General features: G+C 40.3%; 1 protein-coding gene across 1 annotated transcript in view; it reads left to right on the top strand.

The window, feature by feature from the left end:
• The first annotated feature begins 2,648 nt into the window (after positions 1-2,648).
• Positions 2,649-18,592, top strand: part of ppfia1 (PTPRF interacting protein alpha 1) — a 49,981-nt gene continuing 34,037 nt past the window's right edge. Inside the window, exons 1-5 of the mRNA XM_017304067.2 lie at positions 2,649-3,887; positions 8,589-8,858; positions 16,584-16,685; positions 16,938-17,102; positions 17,185-17,259. Of these exons, the coding sequence (XP_017159556.2) occupies positions 8,589-8,858; positions 16,584-16,685; positions 16,938-17,102; positions 17,185-17,259 (612 nt within the window). The 5' untranslated portion in view covers positions 2,649-3,887. The remainder of the gene's footprint in view (positions 3,888-8,588; positions 8,859-16,583; positions 16,686-16,937; positions 17,103-17,184; positions 17,260-18,592) is intronic.

The following is an 18,592-nucleotide window of genomic DNA, read 5'->3' as shown; positions in this document are numbered from 1 at the left end:
TCACCACCACATAAATTAGGCAATTTACACATAAACCCCCAGCAACAACACAGACCAATGAGCATCATGCATCCAGCCTCTTTCATGTTTTAGCAGCTTCATGATTTGGAAAATCAGTGACAGCATTTTGTCTTTTCAGTCTTTATTAATGTGACATTGGTTGTGTGTCCTGTGTGTCTCTGTGTTGCCCTGCGACAGACTGGCGACCTGTCCAGGTGACCCCGCCTCTCGCCCGGTACGCTAGCTGGAGAGGCACCAGCACCTCCTGACCCACTAAGGGACAGGGTGTGAAGAAAATGGATGGATGGATGGATTTTAAAAAATAAGAGAGAGGAGACAGAGGGAAAGTCCATCTCAAGTTCTGTTGGCCATTTATTCATAGGTTTATATTCATAAATATTTTTGTCACATTCTGGTCACACAGGGAAAATATGAATGAAATGTTTCACATTTAATCACCTCCAGCTTTGAAACTTACAGCAAACAAATGTGATTGTTTTTATTTCTATATTTTCCTCATTTACCACATTTATATCAGTGAGTTTAAAGGTAAATTTTGTATAGATAGATAGATAGATAGATAGATAGATAGATAGATAGATAGATAGATAGATATCTTCTTCATCTCATTGTTGTCCAGGTTCCCACAATAATTATATTTTCAAAAACTTTAAAATAAAATAATGTATTCATGCATTAATATCACTTAAGCAAAATAGTAATAATTCAACATGGAACTTGAGTATTTGTATATAATTATGCATATTTCATTTCGGGTTAATTTCAGACAAGTTTTACATGAATGGGCCAATATGACCACTAGATGGAGCCAAACCTCTGTTTAAGATTTTCAGAACGGCTTCATTTGTGTTTTATGATTTCTGAATGTTTCTCACAAACAATTATGCATAAAACTGCTTTGAATTATATTTTATAAATGAATGTTTAACACCAGTTTTACTGAACTCACCCACTTAGACCTGATTAAGATGCAAGCTCATCGCCCAAGTTATTTTTTAAGTTAATTAACGAGACAAAGGTGGATGCAGTTCAATTTGAAGAAGTTAAATTGGTTTTAATCACATGACATAAAAGTGTTTTTAGGTCCAGAAAAAGTTGACAGATCCAATTTTTATTTAAGGTTTTCCATTTATTTTCAATTCAGTTTCATTCTTCCTGTAAACAGGGGACAAAATGATGCACATTCTCAAAGTTCAGAGTCTCATCAGGCTCAAATAAGGAAAAAAAATCTTCTTTAGGTCTGGACTTTGACTAGGCCGTTCTCTATGAGTAGAGTTGTTTTCTCTAGCAGGTTTTCTTCCATGCTTGTCCTGGATTTAGCAATTTTGTTCGTTTTAAACAAAGATTTCAAAAACCAAGACAAAACCTAGAAGTGTTGGAGTTTTTTATTGTTATATGTTTTTTCTTCCTATTTTACAAATGAAGAAACAAAAAGCAAACTGAGTGATTTGTTGCTCCTGTGAAACACGGCCCCCACTTCAAAAATGACAGAAATTTGACCCATCCAGTAAAAGTTGTTGCTGCAGATGGAGATTTAAAAATGTATAATTGTAATCAAATAAAAATTATTGCTGACATAATTATGTTAAAATGGTACATTTGAAGTGAAACACAAAGTATTTGTCTTTTTATAACAAGCTGACTTTGCTGCTTTTATTCATCAATCTGCTTTTATTTAATTAAACTGATTAAATAAGAAAGCATTTTAAAAGAAAGTGACCCAAAATCATTTTTAACATTCTGTGTCTACAATGCATAACATCCATTTGCTAAACATTTACTCAGATGCATTTACTTGAAATAACCTTTTTCACTATTTGTTACTTTTACATGACTAATCTTTTTTTGAAGTATCGTTACTCTAACTTTAGTAAAATTTCAGACTCCTCTGAGAAACTTCACTGAATGAAGAACAATTTTGTTTTAACCAAAAATTCACCTCTTTAATTTTATTTAAATGGTTTTTAATAATGTTTCATATGTATTGAAAAAAGAAATTGGAAAAATGTTTCTTTTGCTTTTTTTAAATAGGTATTTATATGAATTACTTTCATTTTGGCCTTTAAAATGCCAAAATGTCCACAATATTTTACATTTTGGTCCATTAGATGAGGTAATTTTTAAACATTAAATGATAGACGTACTTCAGTCAATCAAGTTTAAATCTATATCACATTTCAGCAACAAGGCAGTTTATGATGTGACGTTTTTATGCTTTACAACTAAAAATACATTAATAAAAGACACCACAGAGTCAACATTTGAGAAACCAGAAACAAACATTACATTTTGATGTCGTCAAAATCATCAACACACATCAAATATGTTGGAAAACATTTTATTCATTATGATTCAGAGCAGCTGCAAACAGGTAATGATAACAATAATAATAATAACATTTATTTATTATAGACAGGTGGGTTTTTACTCTAAATTTAAAGGAACTCAGTGTTTCAGCTGTTTTGCAGTTTTCTGGAAGTTTGTTCCAGATTTGAGTCACATACCTTTTTTTTTTTTACCAATAACTTTTTTCTCCTATTACTTGAATAATTCCTTCGATGTTTTTTTTTTTTTTTACTTTCACTTGCTTAAAAATATATTGAAGTATTCTTACATGAGTATATATTTTTAGTTCCCACTTCTGCGTTGTAGTTATTTTGAAAAACTGAAAAGGTAAATAACTTTTGGGTGATAAAATTCCTGAGAAGCACCAGCATATTAACACAATAAATAACATTTCCAGGGAAAATCTCAGGCTGAACCTCGTGTGTGGTCGTCACCTGAGCGCTCGCAGGAACTGAAAGTGCTGCTGCTCTTCCCTTTCCTCCAGTTTCCAGGCAGCCCACCGCGGGGGAAGAAGCGCTCTCCTCCCGCAGACTGCCAGGCTCCTTACCTCTCACGGACCGCCGAAGCTGCCAGGCAGTGGCGACGGCTAAAACACACGACCGGACCAACGGAGCTTTTTTTTATTTATTTCGGTCGGAAACGCTAAGCGAAACCCCCCCCCCCCCGTGAAGGGAGTGGATTAAAGTTCGGGTTTTTGTCGGAGCGGGGAAAACCGTCGCTAACGGGCCGGTGTTGGCTGGAAGTTTCCGAGTGGAAGAAGCGGAGCTGCGCCGTGATGTGGTGACGCCGCTCCGCAGCCGCATCGACGGGAAGCTAACGTTAGCCGAGGTGCTAACGCTGCTGGATACTTTCCTCATTTCGGCAGCTTTGGAGACCCGTTTCAGGATTTTATCATTTAAACGCTTTGAAATAGATTTTATAGTATATGTTTTGCAATGTTGCGTACTTTTATACGAAACCGAGTTTTACGTGTTTGTTCATAAATTAAAAGTAGTGAGCCTTAGCTACCTAGCGGGCTAGTAGCTGTGGATTTATACCGACTCCAAGCCAAAGATTTCTGTTTCAAATTAGCTAGCCGCTCAGCAACAGTTTCCACGTCACCTGACTGGATCACGGTGTATCTGTCAGTTATGAAATGCTATTTTCGATTAGAATAACTTCATATTTTAGGGTGCTTGCGTGTTTTTGATGTGCAAAGATAGACACTTTACTTCCAGATCCAGGAATGCAATCATCGAATCACCAGCTCACTCGGGAAGCTAGCGTGCTAACACGGAGTTAGCCGGCCAAAGTTGGAATACTGCCCCCCTCTCACTCTGTGTGGGTCTGAGGCCTTAAGGAAATTTTAATTTTTCCCCCTTCTAAAGGACTCTTCCACAGCCTTAATCCCAACCCCTGGACGGAGTTAAGAATTCCCGAATATCTCTGGATATTGTTGAAGACTGTTCCGTAGAGTTGGATTTAGTTTATCTCCAAAACGTGGATTACAAAGGAGTTCGGATTAACGTCAAACTGCAAAGGTGAGCTATGTGTCACTAGTTGGATGGTGCTGAACTGGGCTTTGGATGCTCCCTTTTTCTCCAAAGGTTTCAACAAAAATGATGCAGCTGCCGCCTCATGTTTTACTGCCAAGGATGCAGATTTCAGCTGTCAGAAAAAATGAACAGAAGTAGAAACCAGTCGGTTCCTCTAGATTATCGGCCGATTTTTCCTTGATTGGGTCTGATCAGTGATTTTCAGATTGAAAAAAATCGACATTTTCTTAACTGTTTAATACTTTTGTCAAAACTAACAAGTGTTTTAAAAAACAATGGGCTTTTCATCAGTTTTCTACTCTAGAGTAAAGAAGAATGAAGATTAAATGCAGGCCTTATTTCATTAACGTTTTTTATCCTGGGCCTCCCAGACTGGTGGAGAGGACATTCAACTAATAGTAAAAAAAATTATAGTGTTTCAGAATAAACTAGGCTTTATATAAAACATGCTTTATTACTGAGCTTTCAATACAGTTAATACGCAGATTATTTAAAACATATAAAGTATTATTTTGAAAATGTTTTTTGCATTTTTGACTGCAATATTTAGTTTATGCCTCATTTTATCAATTTGATTCATTTTAATGTGTATTTGAAGACATAACTTTGATAAAAGTCTGCATTTTAGAAATGATGCACTTAAATGTAGATTATCAAATCACATTTTGACCATTTGTCCAACATGTGGATTTTTAAGTTATTAAAGATTTTGTTTTTATTTTGGTCTCTAGATCTTTTTACTTTTGGGTTTCAAGCTGGACTCGAGGTTCTTGAAGCTTGTTTGGCTCAGAACCAAACATTTAAATTCCCTTTTCTTTTGGAAGTGGTAAAGTCTGTATTTATTCTAGAATAATCTGATCTAGATTATACACCAACTTTGTCCAGATGTTAAACGATGTCTGATAAAAGTAAAACTGTGAGGAAACCCTGTACGTAGGAAAGATGGCAGCTTACTGCAGAGTTACTGTTGTTGCCTCAACTACAGGTGCAGGAATCACTAAAGACAGGATTATTCTAGTCATAAAAACTCTTTGCAATGTATTGATTATAAACTCCTATTTTTCAGTGTGAACCACGGTAATAAATAAAGTCATCCATAAAGCAGCTGCTGAACCAGAGGACAGCTTCTGTTCTGTGTTGATTATGTTTCGTAATACAGAGGAAACCCAATTATGTGAATGTTTGGGACTAAAATGTCAAGAATGTCATTAGAAAATCTGCAGCATTGAGCTGTAGTTGTTGGTAGAAGCAGTAAATGTGTTTTGATGAGCAAATGAGGATCATTTTATGATTCCTTCATGTTCAAAACGGTTACCTCCACCGATCAGAGGATTTTCAGCAAAAAAAATCATCCAGGAAAAAGCTGAACGCTTACAAAAGGCAGAATGTCAGCTCCACCTTTCTTACTTTACACCGAGTCCTTTATGCTCTGAGCCTCAAAATGATTCTCTACAAAGTAATTGGTAAAAAGTTTTATAAATGTTGTGTGGCCTTTTATCCAAATCTTGATTTGTTACCTTTAGTTTTTGACGTACAGCGTGTCTTTACAGAGTTGCTCACCATCTGTCGCTACCTCCCGTTGATGCTTAGCGACCCTCCCCCCCCCGCTGCTGATCCTGAGTGGCTTGACCTCAATATGAAGCGTTGGTTCAGGGTTTTTGCTTCCAGTAAATTAGGTTAAGTTTGGCTCAGTCCACCACAAACAGCATTTATTATTGGAAGCATGCAATTCCTGATTTCAATTAATTAGTGCTGACACGGTCAGTTTTGTCTGGTTAATTAGTGTGTGTCAAAGACAAACGCTTCCAGGAGGGAGTTTTTGGTTGACCGATCAGGGTTGTTTTAAATTCCCTCAGCCCGCTGTGGGTTTGCTGCTTGTGTAGGTTTGTCAAATCCAGCTCACATGATTCTCCGGTTTGTGCGGCTCGGTGTGTAAACCCGCTGGCAGCATCTTTTAAATGAACTCCAGGCTTGATCTCAGTTCTTTGCTCAACGTCGGCTTGAATATAGATAAAATATTTTGCTTTGGTACAGTTTGTTTGAAGATCTAGATGATCTGACTTTCTCTTTCCTCTTTTTAGTCGATGCGTTGTTGAAATGACGGATTGTGTCTAAAGTTTGGTGATCAAATCATCTCTGCTGTGCTTTTGAACTTAGTCACTATCTTATCTGAAATCTGCAGAAACGGGACTTGAACTAGAACATAAACAAAGCTTCAAAACCAGGGTGAACTCGGCCTTCTCTACTCTTTGGTTATAAATAAGTAAATAGTGCTGGTGGGGCTTAATTAAAATGTTTAATCGAGTTAATTGCAGGATCTGTAATTAATTAATCACAATTGAAATATCAACAAAATAAGCAACATTTTCAATTTAAAAAACATTTTTTACTGCTGAATTATTGAATAAATTGGCGCATTAGCTCAACAAGAACAGATATTTATTGTTTTTAATCTGTTCTTCAGGTTATTGAACCGTTTTAGCCATTCAGCTTTCCAGAGTTCCAGGAATCCCTGATCATTCATGGAGCGTCTTTAGAAATGTTGATGCCGACATTAACGTCGGGAAATCTGTGTAATGAATTATTAGAAATTTGAGCTCTGGCTTCTATAAGCCTGGCGGGCCACCAGGCTTTACTTGTGCTCCCACCAGGCTGAGCATTGTTTTTGTTTATTTTAGGCTTTTGATATTTTCAAATTTCCTGTCAACTTTAAACATTTTTAATTCAGAAACATGGTAAGCCACCAGGCGGAGTAAATTTTCTGCAGGTAAACCCTGAAAAACTTTGCTACATTTGTGACACTTAGTTTGATCTTTATGGTTAATCCTTTCTGTAATTATTTTAACCTCACTTCTTTTAGGAAAACATCAACTTTGATAATGTGTTGATGTTCAGGAAAATGTGCCTTTAGTCTCTAAACCCTCACCTTGAATGTGTTGATTGAATTATCTGCATCAGGTGATTAAATCAATCAACCTACCAATCAGACAAATTCTGTTTGTGTCAGAGGTCGTTTCTTGGATCTGAGAATGTAATCGGTAAACTGCAACTGACTGGGAGGTTGAGAAGACAGCAGACAAAATACAGAAGCAAGAAAAAGAAGTAAACTGGCAGCAGTACATGGTTAATGATAGCAATAGATATTTGTCTAGAATCCCTCCAGGACAATACCAACGCTAAACTGAAACTGGTTGCCAAATAACTAATACAAGGTGAAAAAACTGAGAAAAACCAGGAAGTAAACGGTAGCAAACACAGCAGGTAATGGAAAGAAGCAGCATGAGGAGAAGCGGTCAGTTTGTAGCTGCAGAGATCAGCATAATCCAAGTCTGTCTCAGCTTCATCAACCAGGAACGTTTTAATTCTGCTCTAAAAGCAGACTGGCTAAACTGGGAGCTGGGTCCAGTAAACTGGGAGCTAGGTCCAGTAAACTGGGAGCTAGGTCCAGTAAACTGGGAGCTAGGTCCAGTAAACTGGGAGCTGGGTCAACTGGAGAACATTTTTCTGGACTTTCTGACGGTAAAGAACACGGATAGTCCTGCCTTAAAGTGACAGTGAACTAGTTTTTCTGCTTCCCTAGGATAGGATATTTTTAGTTTTGTGTGTCGGATGTGAGAGGAGGAAGTCCTAGTAACCTGTTGGTTTTCAGATGACTCTGCATTATTGCTGAAGGCCCAGCTGATGGCATCCAGAGACCAAGCAGTTTGGCAGGAAATCTTGTTTTCAGTTTGCTGAATGTTGGTGGTAAATATGAAAAGTCGTTCCCTGATTCTGATGTTTGAGGCGATGATAATCCTCTGAATGTCTTTGTGTCAGAGATGATTTAAGCTGCTTGTCTGAGTTCTCATGTCCAGAAGCCTTTCGGATGATTTCGGATCAGCGGATCCCGCTCCAGTCTGCCACGGTCCGAGTCAACACAGGAAGATGTTAATCAGTCGACGGCTCAGTCTGTTACTTAATAGTGAAGCAACAAAACAAACCAGTGCAGAAAAAATGATCCAGAATGACAGAAGCTGTTCAGGAGACTGCTGAACAGTATCCTGAAAGCCCAGATCCTCGTTTAGACTTTAAAAATTAGGTTTTCAATGCATCAGATCCAAGTCTTAAAACATAATTTGTTTTTGTGTGGAATGATCCTTTGTTTGTCCCTTAGGAGGTATTTTTATTTGTGTCAAAAATAAATTGACAGAGAAATGGAGCAAACGGTAAACATGAGGAGTTAATAGGCTAAAATTATTCCACAGCTTTGAGGGCAATGATTATACTCAAAGTACTTTCAGTATTTCACTCAATACTCAAAGTACTTTGAGTATTTCACTCAATACTGAAAGTACTATCCTTTGTGCAAAAAGGATATCAGAATAGAAAAATCCTTTAATGTACCCAGGTGGGAAATTCAGGTGTTGAAGCAGGAAGTTAAAGGATTGAAGCTCAAAGATTAAAACTTCAGATTGTACAGAAAGGCCCATATTTAGAACATAATAAAATAAAACCGGAGAAGATGTGAAAGCTGGGTTTTCTATAACAAACGGGAAAAAGGCTGGTTCTTTATGTTTCAGTGGGTGTGAATGTATGTTCTTACTACTGAAAAACGTACATATTTCATACGGTTTATTTAAATATGAGAAAGCCGCTCATTTTGCTGTCTGCTGCTTCCCACCTCATTCTTTCCCTGCTGCTGTGCAGATGATGTGTGAGGTGATGCCCACCATCAGCGAGACCGAAGGGCCGGGCGGCGGGAACGGCGGCGGCCGCAGAGGCTCCGGGTCGCCGCTGCAGTCCGACTCCGAGGGTCACTTTGAGTCGTTGATGGTGTCCATGCTGGAGGAGCGGGACCGGCTCCTGGACACGCTGAGAGAGACTCAGGAGAATCTGGGCCTGACGCAGAGCAAGCTGCATGAAGTCAGCCATGAGCGGGACTCCCTGCAGAGGCAGCTCAACACCGCTTTACCACAGGTGGGTGGAGACGCTACAGCAGCACAAATGTTGATCCGACATTAATATCTGGACGCCACAGCAGGGGGTTAGTTTGATCCTGATAGATTTATAATGTTTAAAGCTGCTTGACATTAGGTGCAACGTCTGCAGGTTTTCTTTAGCCTCCACCTGCGTTTCCATTGACCATATACCTGGGCATTGTAACATTTTGAAAGTTAATTTGCTTGATGGAAACAGTAATTTTGAAAAAACTTATTTTTCTGATTGTGGATGAGGTGTTTTCTTTTTTTAAATTGGTTTAACGAATCAGTCACTTCAGGCGATAAACAGATGCTGCCACTGGCAGAAACCACGAAGAAGATGACAACAGGAAGTAGTAGCAGCAGGATGATGGTGCAGCGTGTTTTGTGACGACTTATCGCATGAATAAACATATTCAGTTGTGATTTTAGTTACATTTTTATTTAAGGGAAACACCAGAGTTGTGAAAGGGATTTTTTGACATTGAGGGAATATTTCTGTACTAGAAACTCACAAATATAAATGTTTCATTGGGACCTTTATATGTAAAAAGGAAATGCAATCAATTGCATTAAAGTTTTTAACAAGTTAAAATGATGTAATCAGACTTAAAGTCCCAGAACTTCACTGGATGCTTTTCTATCAAACGCAGTCTGGATTCATTAACTCCATTCTGTGAAATTGTTAATGAATACATTAATCCTCCAATGATAACTTTGCGATTTATCGTGCAACCCAGCACTGGACTTAATTTAAACCAAAAAAATCATCAGGACGTCAAAGTGGATGAAAAGTTTGTCCCTGACGCCTCATGGAGAAGATCGACTGAATTAAAGCTCAAATCTGGTCCTAAAATGTAAAAATCAAAGGAAACTGTTGGAGCTTTTTAGCAGCATTTTGCATGAAATGAAAGTTAATTTAAATTAATGACCCTCTTGTTGTAAATTAGTGATGTCGTTGCTTCTGTTTCTTCTGTTTGCATAAAGTGCTGCAGAACTTGTGACCCGGCCTTCGTCCGTCTGTTCTGTGGTCTTCGTTACATGTTTACACTCATGTTTTTCTCATGCAGGGTTTTATATTCATAACGAAGGGTTCAGGTTTCCTCCTCTAAATTATGCAGAGGAGAACACAGCAGAAAGTCTGTTCATCCGTTACTGTTGCACTTCTGGCTGAGCGTTTCTCCAGTAGAGCAGAGTTACCATCCAGGTGAGGCTTTTCTTGGTTCATGTTTGACTAAACAAGACGTGGAAGTGACGCACCAGGTAGCTGTCCCAGCTGTGAATAGAAAGTATTCCTCTGCAGACAGGAGGGACCTCAGTGGATCTGTAGGAAAGGATGGAAAATTAAGGGTGCAGTCCCACCATCCCTGTTTAGTCCACTTTAATCCAACTCCAATCCGTTTGTCTTGAAAGTCCGGTCCGTTTGGGGAGGTGTGAAAGCTAATCGAAGTCTGGTCCTCAAAACTTCGGTCTGGGTTCAGTTGAAGTGAACTCTGGTTCAGTTTGAATGCATATGTGAACACCAAGCGACAGGACATTAGCCAAGAGAAGGAAGTGGATTGCAGCGCAAAGCATTCTGGGTAAATGCAACCAAAGCTAATGCGCTAGCCTAGAGAAATGGGCCAAAGACTAAAGAGAAATCCTCCAAACACTAAAATCTGACGCCTCCATTTTAGTTTCCATTTGGTGAAGAAGGAAGTTTGTCAGTTGTCTTCTGAGGTTTTCTTGTTTCCTTCAGTGGTTCTTGCTGCAGCGCCCCCGCAGGCCGGGAGGGGAACAGGCTGGTCAGAGGATTGGTTAGTTTGACTCAGAGCAGAGAGAAAGAAAACGACAGCAGCTGGAGATGGAGCAGATGATGCAGATAGAACCGAGTCCACTGGACTATCGGGAGGGAAACATCCTAAAGCTTAATGGAGATGAACTCGTCATGCTAATGGCTCAACAAGCTGTCAGGAACTGGGTGGAAACAGAAATACATTTTAAATCTGCTGAACTGTGGACAGATTTTTACAACCACTGATGATGAATTTATTTAAAGTGAAAAGCTGATTAAAGTTATTGGAGACACTTTCATTTGCATGTTAAGATTTTATTGAGCTGCTTCTAAAGATTGAGTTCAAGGCTGATGTGGCAGGTGGAATGAGAATACTCAAACTATTACCCTTATCAAAACAGTAGTAATAATATTATAATTCATTTATGCTACTACAATTCAGTTTCTATTGCACTTTGATGTCTTATAAAACTTTATTAAAACAGTTTTTCCTGTTTTTCTCAGCTTGCAGAGCTTTCTTTGTCTTTCATGTTAAATCTGAAACTCTGTTACTGGAGAGAAACTAATAAAACTTGACAGAAAACAGTCTTTATATCTGCTTTACAGGCCAAGTTCAGGTTCCTTAATCCCCTCCTCATGCTGCCCACGCCTCAGAACATCCACATGCTTCAAATAGCAGAACAAACGCTCAGTTTAGAACAAATTAGAGTTGTGTTCAACATGTCTGATGAAACCTTGATTTCTTCCTACGTTTCAAATGTTCGTCCTGATAATCTCCCTGTGGGTTTCTGATAATCCAGGAGCTTTTCTCCTTCGATTCAGTTCATCCAAAATAGACTTTATGGCATCCAAACTTTTAACTCATAACTTAAATACTACATGTTGGATGTAAAGTTTAAGGGTTTGTTATGGAGGAGGGCAGGTTGGAGCTGATGTAAAGACTCTGACATGTTGATGCATTCGGTGCCATGCAGGGTGGAGGTGGAGGGAGGTCCAGGTTTCTCTCCGGTTCCCTCCCTCTTGGTCCGTACCCTGGGACTGGAATGCAGAGACATTCCAGCCTGACTCGCTCACACGTCAGCAGCTCCTGCAGGGTCTCAGAAACGGATGATTTCTAGTGTTTGTTTATTGCAGGTTGTTACGTTTTTACATGTATTTACACTAATGCCACACTGCTGGTTCCAGCTTCTATTGTCTTCAATCAGCCAGTCGTTATAAAGCACTTCTCATGCTGTCGAGTGGAGCAGAAAGAGCTTCAAAGAGGCGACAGACACCAGAGATTCACTAACCGTTTTTCCATTAATGTTTTATTTATGCACGTTTTGATGTGTTTAATCAGAAAAAGTAGAAAATGTCCTCAATTTGCACTTGAGTGGTTTCTGGCTTTTCTTAAAAAGATTTAATGCGTTAAAGAGGAGATGGAGACACATCTGTGCCTTACCAGAGGCATGAAACCCTGAAAAGTTTCCCTCAGTCTGTCTGAGATTGGTGATCTTTACTAGTTTGCAACCTCTCCTCCTTGTTTATTACAGCCACATGACGATGTGTGATAAAATTACACTTTGGTTGATTCACTCCAAACCAGCCAATGGAAAAATGCCCGATTTGCATTTTCTTGGCTAAGAACCACAGGAGTTAAAAAAAAAAAAAATCTGTTTCAGCCCCTAGAAAGAAAACCAGAACCACCAGATTCAGAATCTGCAGGTCGGACCTCGAAGACGAACTGAAATCAGAAAAGCCTGATTAGTTTCTGTTTTCCGCACATTTAAAACTTGTTTTCCAGGGTGAGAAGCTTTTACTCCCAGTCAGAACAGGAAGTGAAAGAGACTTCTTGTAACTGGTGAAAAGTCATTGGAGTTGTTACATAATTTAAATAAAACCGATGCTTGGCTATTTGTTTTTTGCCATTTTCTCCCCTCTCTGACTTGAGATGTCTGCTGTGACACAAAGGCATGAATGGAGAGTAGCCCAGTGGTGATATGGAGACAAAGGCCGGCTTGTTCCACTGGAACATGAAAGTCACAGTGTGTTGTCCTTTAACCAAATGTTAGAAGCTTCAAAAGAAGCTCAATGCCAACACCTGGGAGAAAAACGCTGATCTCTGCTGGATCCGAAAAGACGATGCTTCCTGTCAGATTTGAACCGAACTCTTTGGTCCCGTTCTTCTTTTTCAGATACATGAGAGCCTCTAAACGGTTGAGTGAAAGTCGAGCCCTCTGGTCAGACAGTGTTGGGTTTTTGTTGTTTGAGCAGCCATCTTGCTATTTATCAGGACAAGCATTGATCTCTGAACCGTCTCTGTTTGGGACCAGTTGCAGCTTCACAAAGGCCTTTTTTCTGCTTGTGTGACTCAGCTGCTGTGTAAACAGACAGACGCACAGTGATGTAATGACACGTACTACAGAGCGTATAACCTTTGTGCACCACAGCCTTTTTTCTACCAATAATGTTGTTGGTTAAAAATAGAGTTAAACTATAGCAAACACTAACTTTAATTATTCTAGTTGTGTTTTTATTTCTGCTCCAGCCAGATGCGTTTTGGTTGGTGACCTTTTCAGAACCACTTCAGTTTATGCAAATCTGATAAACCAGAATAGAATGTGAGAAACCAAATCTGTCTGTTTCTATTTAAGCTAAATCAGCTGCAGGGAACTGAAGGCTAAAATTCTACTTGAATTGAAACAAACCATCATTTGAGGTCAACGTTGGTTTCTATTCATTGCAGTTTTTTCCCAGCATGTCTCTTAATTTTTGGTCATTTTGTTCTGATCCGGATTTATAATCTGTCATATTTCAGAGGAATCATCTGAACTGACCCAATATGAACTAAAATGAATGAAAACGTGGTGAAATACAAACTCTTCAGAAATAACAAACTCATAAGTTTCAACTAATGGCTCTTAAAACTTCTATTCTTCCTCTTTTGTGCATAAATGTTGGTCCAGAAACGGTCAGATGTGATTCTGTGGTTTGCTCCAGGTTCTGGATTACAGCTGAATATTACAAAGAGATGTTCACATCACAGACAGGCTGAAATGATTATTAAAAACAGTTTGAACACTTTTTCCATCTTAATTTACTGTCACTTGGAAACATGATTGATGATTTTTAGACCTCTGGAGTCTTACTTTTATTTTCATACCAGAACTTTCCAACAAACCTTGTTGTTTCTTAGATGCATTAAGTTAATTTTGGCATTTTTGAGCAGATCTTCAAACAGAGACCCAGGATTTAAGGAATAATAACTTCATCTGTCGTTTAGAGACAAAAAGATGTTTCACAATAAACTAACACAACATCCAAAGAACTATCAAAATGATTTTTCTAAATTCACTTCTAATTTATTGATTTTACCTCATAAAAAGAGCTAATTAAATGTTGGATTTTACTGAGCATCAGTGGTTTTAATTGTTCGGTTGGTTAACCAGGTTTTTGTTGCTGACCGGTTTCTGGAGGTGGGTCTTCGCCCTGACAGGGGGACAGATGCTGTCTGCACCGTGTCACGTTTCAGCGCACGCTTTAAGCTTTTAAGAACGGCTAAAGTCACGATGCAGGAGGCAGGAAGCCTGTTGCTTCTGATCTCACCTCTGAACAGTCAGCTGACGGCTCCTCTAGTTCTCCACAGACCCAACACTCAGACGGACGAATGCTTGCAGATCAGCTGGTGTCTGTAGAAGTTGGACCGATGGCAGATATCACTCGTCATTAATGATTGATGCCAGAAGGCCTTTGTTTCATCATGCATGCAGTCATTTGCATTATGCATCATGCTCGGCTTGTTTAGACCCCCGCCTGCAGGAATCGTGTCGGGTGAAGTCTGAAAGTGTGGTGCTGCAGGTCAGAGTTGGGTTTTCCCTGGAAAGGATTGTTCCTCTGCCGTGTTGTACTGTTCCTTTAACAGGTTGGCACACATATCCCGGTAGCTCCCCTCCCTTTAATCCATTCCTCGGTCTTGCAGCTTATAGAGCAGCTCGCTCCTTCTAACCAGACTGTTACTGATCTACAGTCCCTGGCTGCTGTTATCAGGCTGAGACCAGGTTCTGGTTCTGGAGGTTCCCCTGAAACCTGCTCAGAATGTACCGAGTCGCCGTCACTCAGTCACCACTGAGGACTTGCAGTTAAAGGAAAATGTACCTGTTATAATAAGGCAACATGTCTGCAAAATACAACAGGATTAAAGGATTATTTTAGTGTATTTTCATTCTGTGTTGATAATTTCGTTTGTAACTTGTTTTCTCTGCTGTTCTGATTTTTCATGTTCAGACAAAGCTTACGAAGGAGAAACTAAATTAATTTCTTGGAATGTTGTAATCATGACGACTGCTGTGAACAGAAATGAAAACAGAAATAACCTTTATTTCCCCATAGTGACGAAATTCAACTTCACTCAGCAGCGATGTTTAGCCGCTTTAATCCGACTCCAGTTGGTTTCGTCTGGTTTGTTTGGTGTGAACACGAGATCAAACTGATGTGAACAAAACGGCAAACTCTGGTCCTCCACACCTCAGTCTGGGTTCGGTTTAAGTGAACTCTGGCTCGATTTGAATGCATATGTGAACGCCAAGTGGACTGGAAACAAAAGCAGGAAGTGGACGCACGGCATTCTGGGTAAACGCAACCAAAACAAACGTGCTAGGCTAGCACCAGCGAGAGAAATGGCTCACAGTGTTTATCCTCCCAACGGGATCAGATTCTGGACTCGGATAAAGTCTTAAGTAGAGGAAATATGGGATTTAGTTTTGTTTCTCTTTAATGTGTGAACAGAACAATCATTAACTCCAACATTAGAGACACAAAGAAAGCTTGTGTTGATGATGGTGTGAGAACAAGGCGGCTGATCCATTTCACAGGATGAGAAAATATTAGTTTGGACCCGAAACGTGAGCCTCTGCCAAGCAGCACCGGCTTGAGCAGCGATCTAGTCCCAGCTGTTTAAATCTGCAGCATCGATGGTCATTAAACAAACTGTTAAATATTCCGGAAGGACCAACAACCAGCTTGTCTCTGACTCTGTTCATGTGGATCCTACTCTTTGTCTGGGCTGAGTTTCTGTTCTCGGCTGAAATTTGAGCTGTTTTTGTTCCTCAAATCAACGTGAGTCACTTCAGTTGTTCTCAGATGTTTCAGCCCCACTTTGTGACTTTATCCTAAGAACAGATGCTCTTCTACCGAACTTCACTTCCACTCTGCAGGAATGTAGGAAGTGAGCAGCTCTGTAATTACCCCTGGGCCTTCAACTCACAGCCTCCCACTGGCCAGCAGAGAGACCATGTCTCTCCTTCTGACCAATAGCATCGCTCCTCTCAGTCCTTCAGTGCTGCAGACAGTTTGCTGGAAGAGCTCAGAGGCTGGACAGGAGGAGAGGGAGAATCTCTGTAGCAGTGAAAGAAAAGATCAGCCCCCCTCCTGCTACTGTCGGTATCGGAACAAGAACGCCTCGCCATTCACCGTTCCTTCGCCGCAGGGCAAAGAAAATCAGCACGGCTCATCCTTTAGTCGCCCAGCCATGCACGTAATCTCTAAAAGCACCACCACCAAGATCACTGCATGTGTGTCCAGATGCGTTTATGTTGAGAAATATGTGAGTAATGTAAGCTTGAGCTGCAGAATTGGACGTAGAGAATCAGGCCTCCATCAGATAACTTCTGGTTTTTACTCAGATTGTTGTGTGAAGCTCCATTGCTCATCATGTAAGCATGACTGTCAGCCACTTTATGAAGACACAGGAATGTGCTATTATCTACTGCGGCTTACTGTGGGATGGCTGCACACCACACAGCTGGAAAAAACACACTAATTAGGAACTAATAAGCTGATGAGAGGAGAACATCTGAATAGAAACTGGTTGTGTGTAAACATCTCCATGCAGGCCAGAACACATCTGATTTAGACTTTATGTTTTTAAAGTGAATAGTTGTGTTTCTTGTCATGACTGTGTTCACGTTGCAGGAGTTTGCTGCTCTGACGAAGGAGGTGAACATCTACCGGGAGCAGCTCCTGGAGAAGGAGGAGGAGATCGCAGAGCTGAAGGCAGAGAGAAACAACACCCGGGTGAGTGAACATACCTGGCAAATTCCTGTCTGTTTCTGTTTGGACTGGAGATGGTTGTCATAACAGCGCTGCACCAATCAGCTTCTGTCTTATAATCCAAAGCATTGTCCAAACCCACCCATGTGGAAAGCTGCTTAATCATCACAGATTTCCCACTACAGACAACAAATCTCACAACATGCAGCGGTTCTGCTGATGCACACGTGGTTCCTGCATAGCGGATGCTAACATTAGCGTGTTCTCTCTCTGCAGCTGCTGCTGGAGCACCTGGAGTGCCTGGTGTCGCGTCACGAGCGCAGTCTGAGGATGACTGTGGTGAAGAGGCAGGCTCAGTCTCCAGCTGGCGTCTCCAGCGAGGTGGAGGTCCTCAAAGCTCTAAAGTCACTTTTTGAACACCACAAAGCCCTTGATGAGAAGGTACAATGAACGTCCTGCAGAGTGAAACTTCAGCAGGAGTTCCTGCTGACCAGTTAGACATGAACTGTTGTTGTGTTTTAAGGTGAGAGAGAGACTTCGTGTTGCTTTAGAGCGATGCAGTGCATTGGAGGAGCAACTCGCCATCTCACACAAAGAAGTAAGCAAACATGAAAACCTTTAACGGGTTTGGAGACGTGTCCTTCATTTATGATTGTGTTCAGGTATAAAGTGTTATTGTGACTTTGAGGTAGAAGAAATAAAATGTAAAATGCTTCTGGAGAGATTAAAGGAGAACTGAAAAGTAACTTTAAGCCAACTTCAGGGGAAAGACAGACGCCAGAGATGAGAAAATGAAACGGTGAGGATCTGAAGTGAGCACAGACTCGGATATATGCTGCACATAATTATCAGAACAGAAATCATATTAATGCACTAAATACTCAAATTGCTTATTACAAATGGATACTGCTTCTCAATATTCCTAACTCTGCTGTAAACTCATCTCTTTGTCGGCCATGACGGTCCCGACCATCAGAATCCAAATCGGAAGAGTTTTCACTCGATTCTGAGCATCCAGCCGTCGGTTCAGGTTCACACTGGGTGGATATCAGTTACTAACATAAAGTCTTTTGGTGTTTCTTCCATTTCCACTAATAAACAACCAAACAGCAGCGTCGTTTTATCAGCTGACTTAGGCTCAGTGCAGGTCACAAACCCAGGATGGCAGCGGACATCCCGCTTCGGCATTTAGTGACAAAAATGCTAGAAACAAGCTGTTTTGTTTTTGGATTAGAGAAATGCATTCCTGCAATGTTTCGTGGAAATGTTTCACTAAATGATATAAATGGTAACTATTACTTAGTTCTCCTTTGAGCTTTGATCGTCTCAGAGTTGAGTTTCAGTGTTGGCCGAAGCAGAGCAGCGTTTGGAAGAGCAGGAAGGTTCAGCTGGATGATTGTTGACCAAACGCCCAGAGGATGTCAGATATTTGTCCTAGATTTCCTGTGTGCACTTCAAGCTGGAGACACACACACAAGCACACACACAAGCACACGCTCTTTCTAGATATTCATTCCAGTGATCCAGAATTGCTTTTGTTAGGTTTATAATGGTTTGGGTCGTCAGTTGTCAGATATTTTTAAAATTTAGCAAATTATAACTGTGAGTCCATTTGGATTTTAAATCCCCGTCCAGCTTGACGGTGACATGGTGTCAAAACGGATCCAGTTAGGCTGCTAATGAAATGCAGCCACAATCAGACATCATTTATAGTAGTAAAGATGGCCGCCATGGCGCTCTGTTTGTAGTAGTAAAGATGGCCGCCATGGCGCTCTGTTTGTAGTAGTAAAGATGGCCGCCATGGCGCTCTGTTTGTAGTAGTAAAGATGGCCGCCATGGCGCTCTGTTTATAATGGTAAAGATGGCCGCCATGGCGCTCTGTTTGTAGTAGTAAAGATGGCCGCCATGGCGCTCTGTTTATAGTAGTAAAG

The sequence above is a fragment of the Poecilia reticulata genome, chromosome 3 (genome assembly GCF_904066995.2).
Source record: "Poecilia reticulata chromosome 3, P_reticulata-male-v2, whole genome shotgun sequence".
NCBI lineage: Eukaryota > Metazoa > Chordata > Actinopteri > Cyprinodontiformes > Poeciliidae > Poecilia > Poecilia reticulata.
The sequence above is the reverse complement of the archived record's forward strand: the minus strand, read 5'-3'. Positions and strand labels throughout refer to the sequence as shown.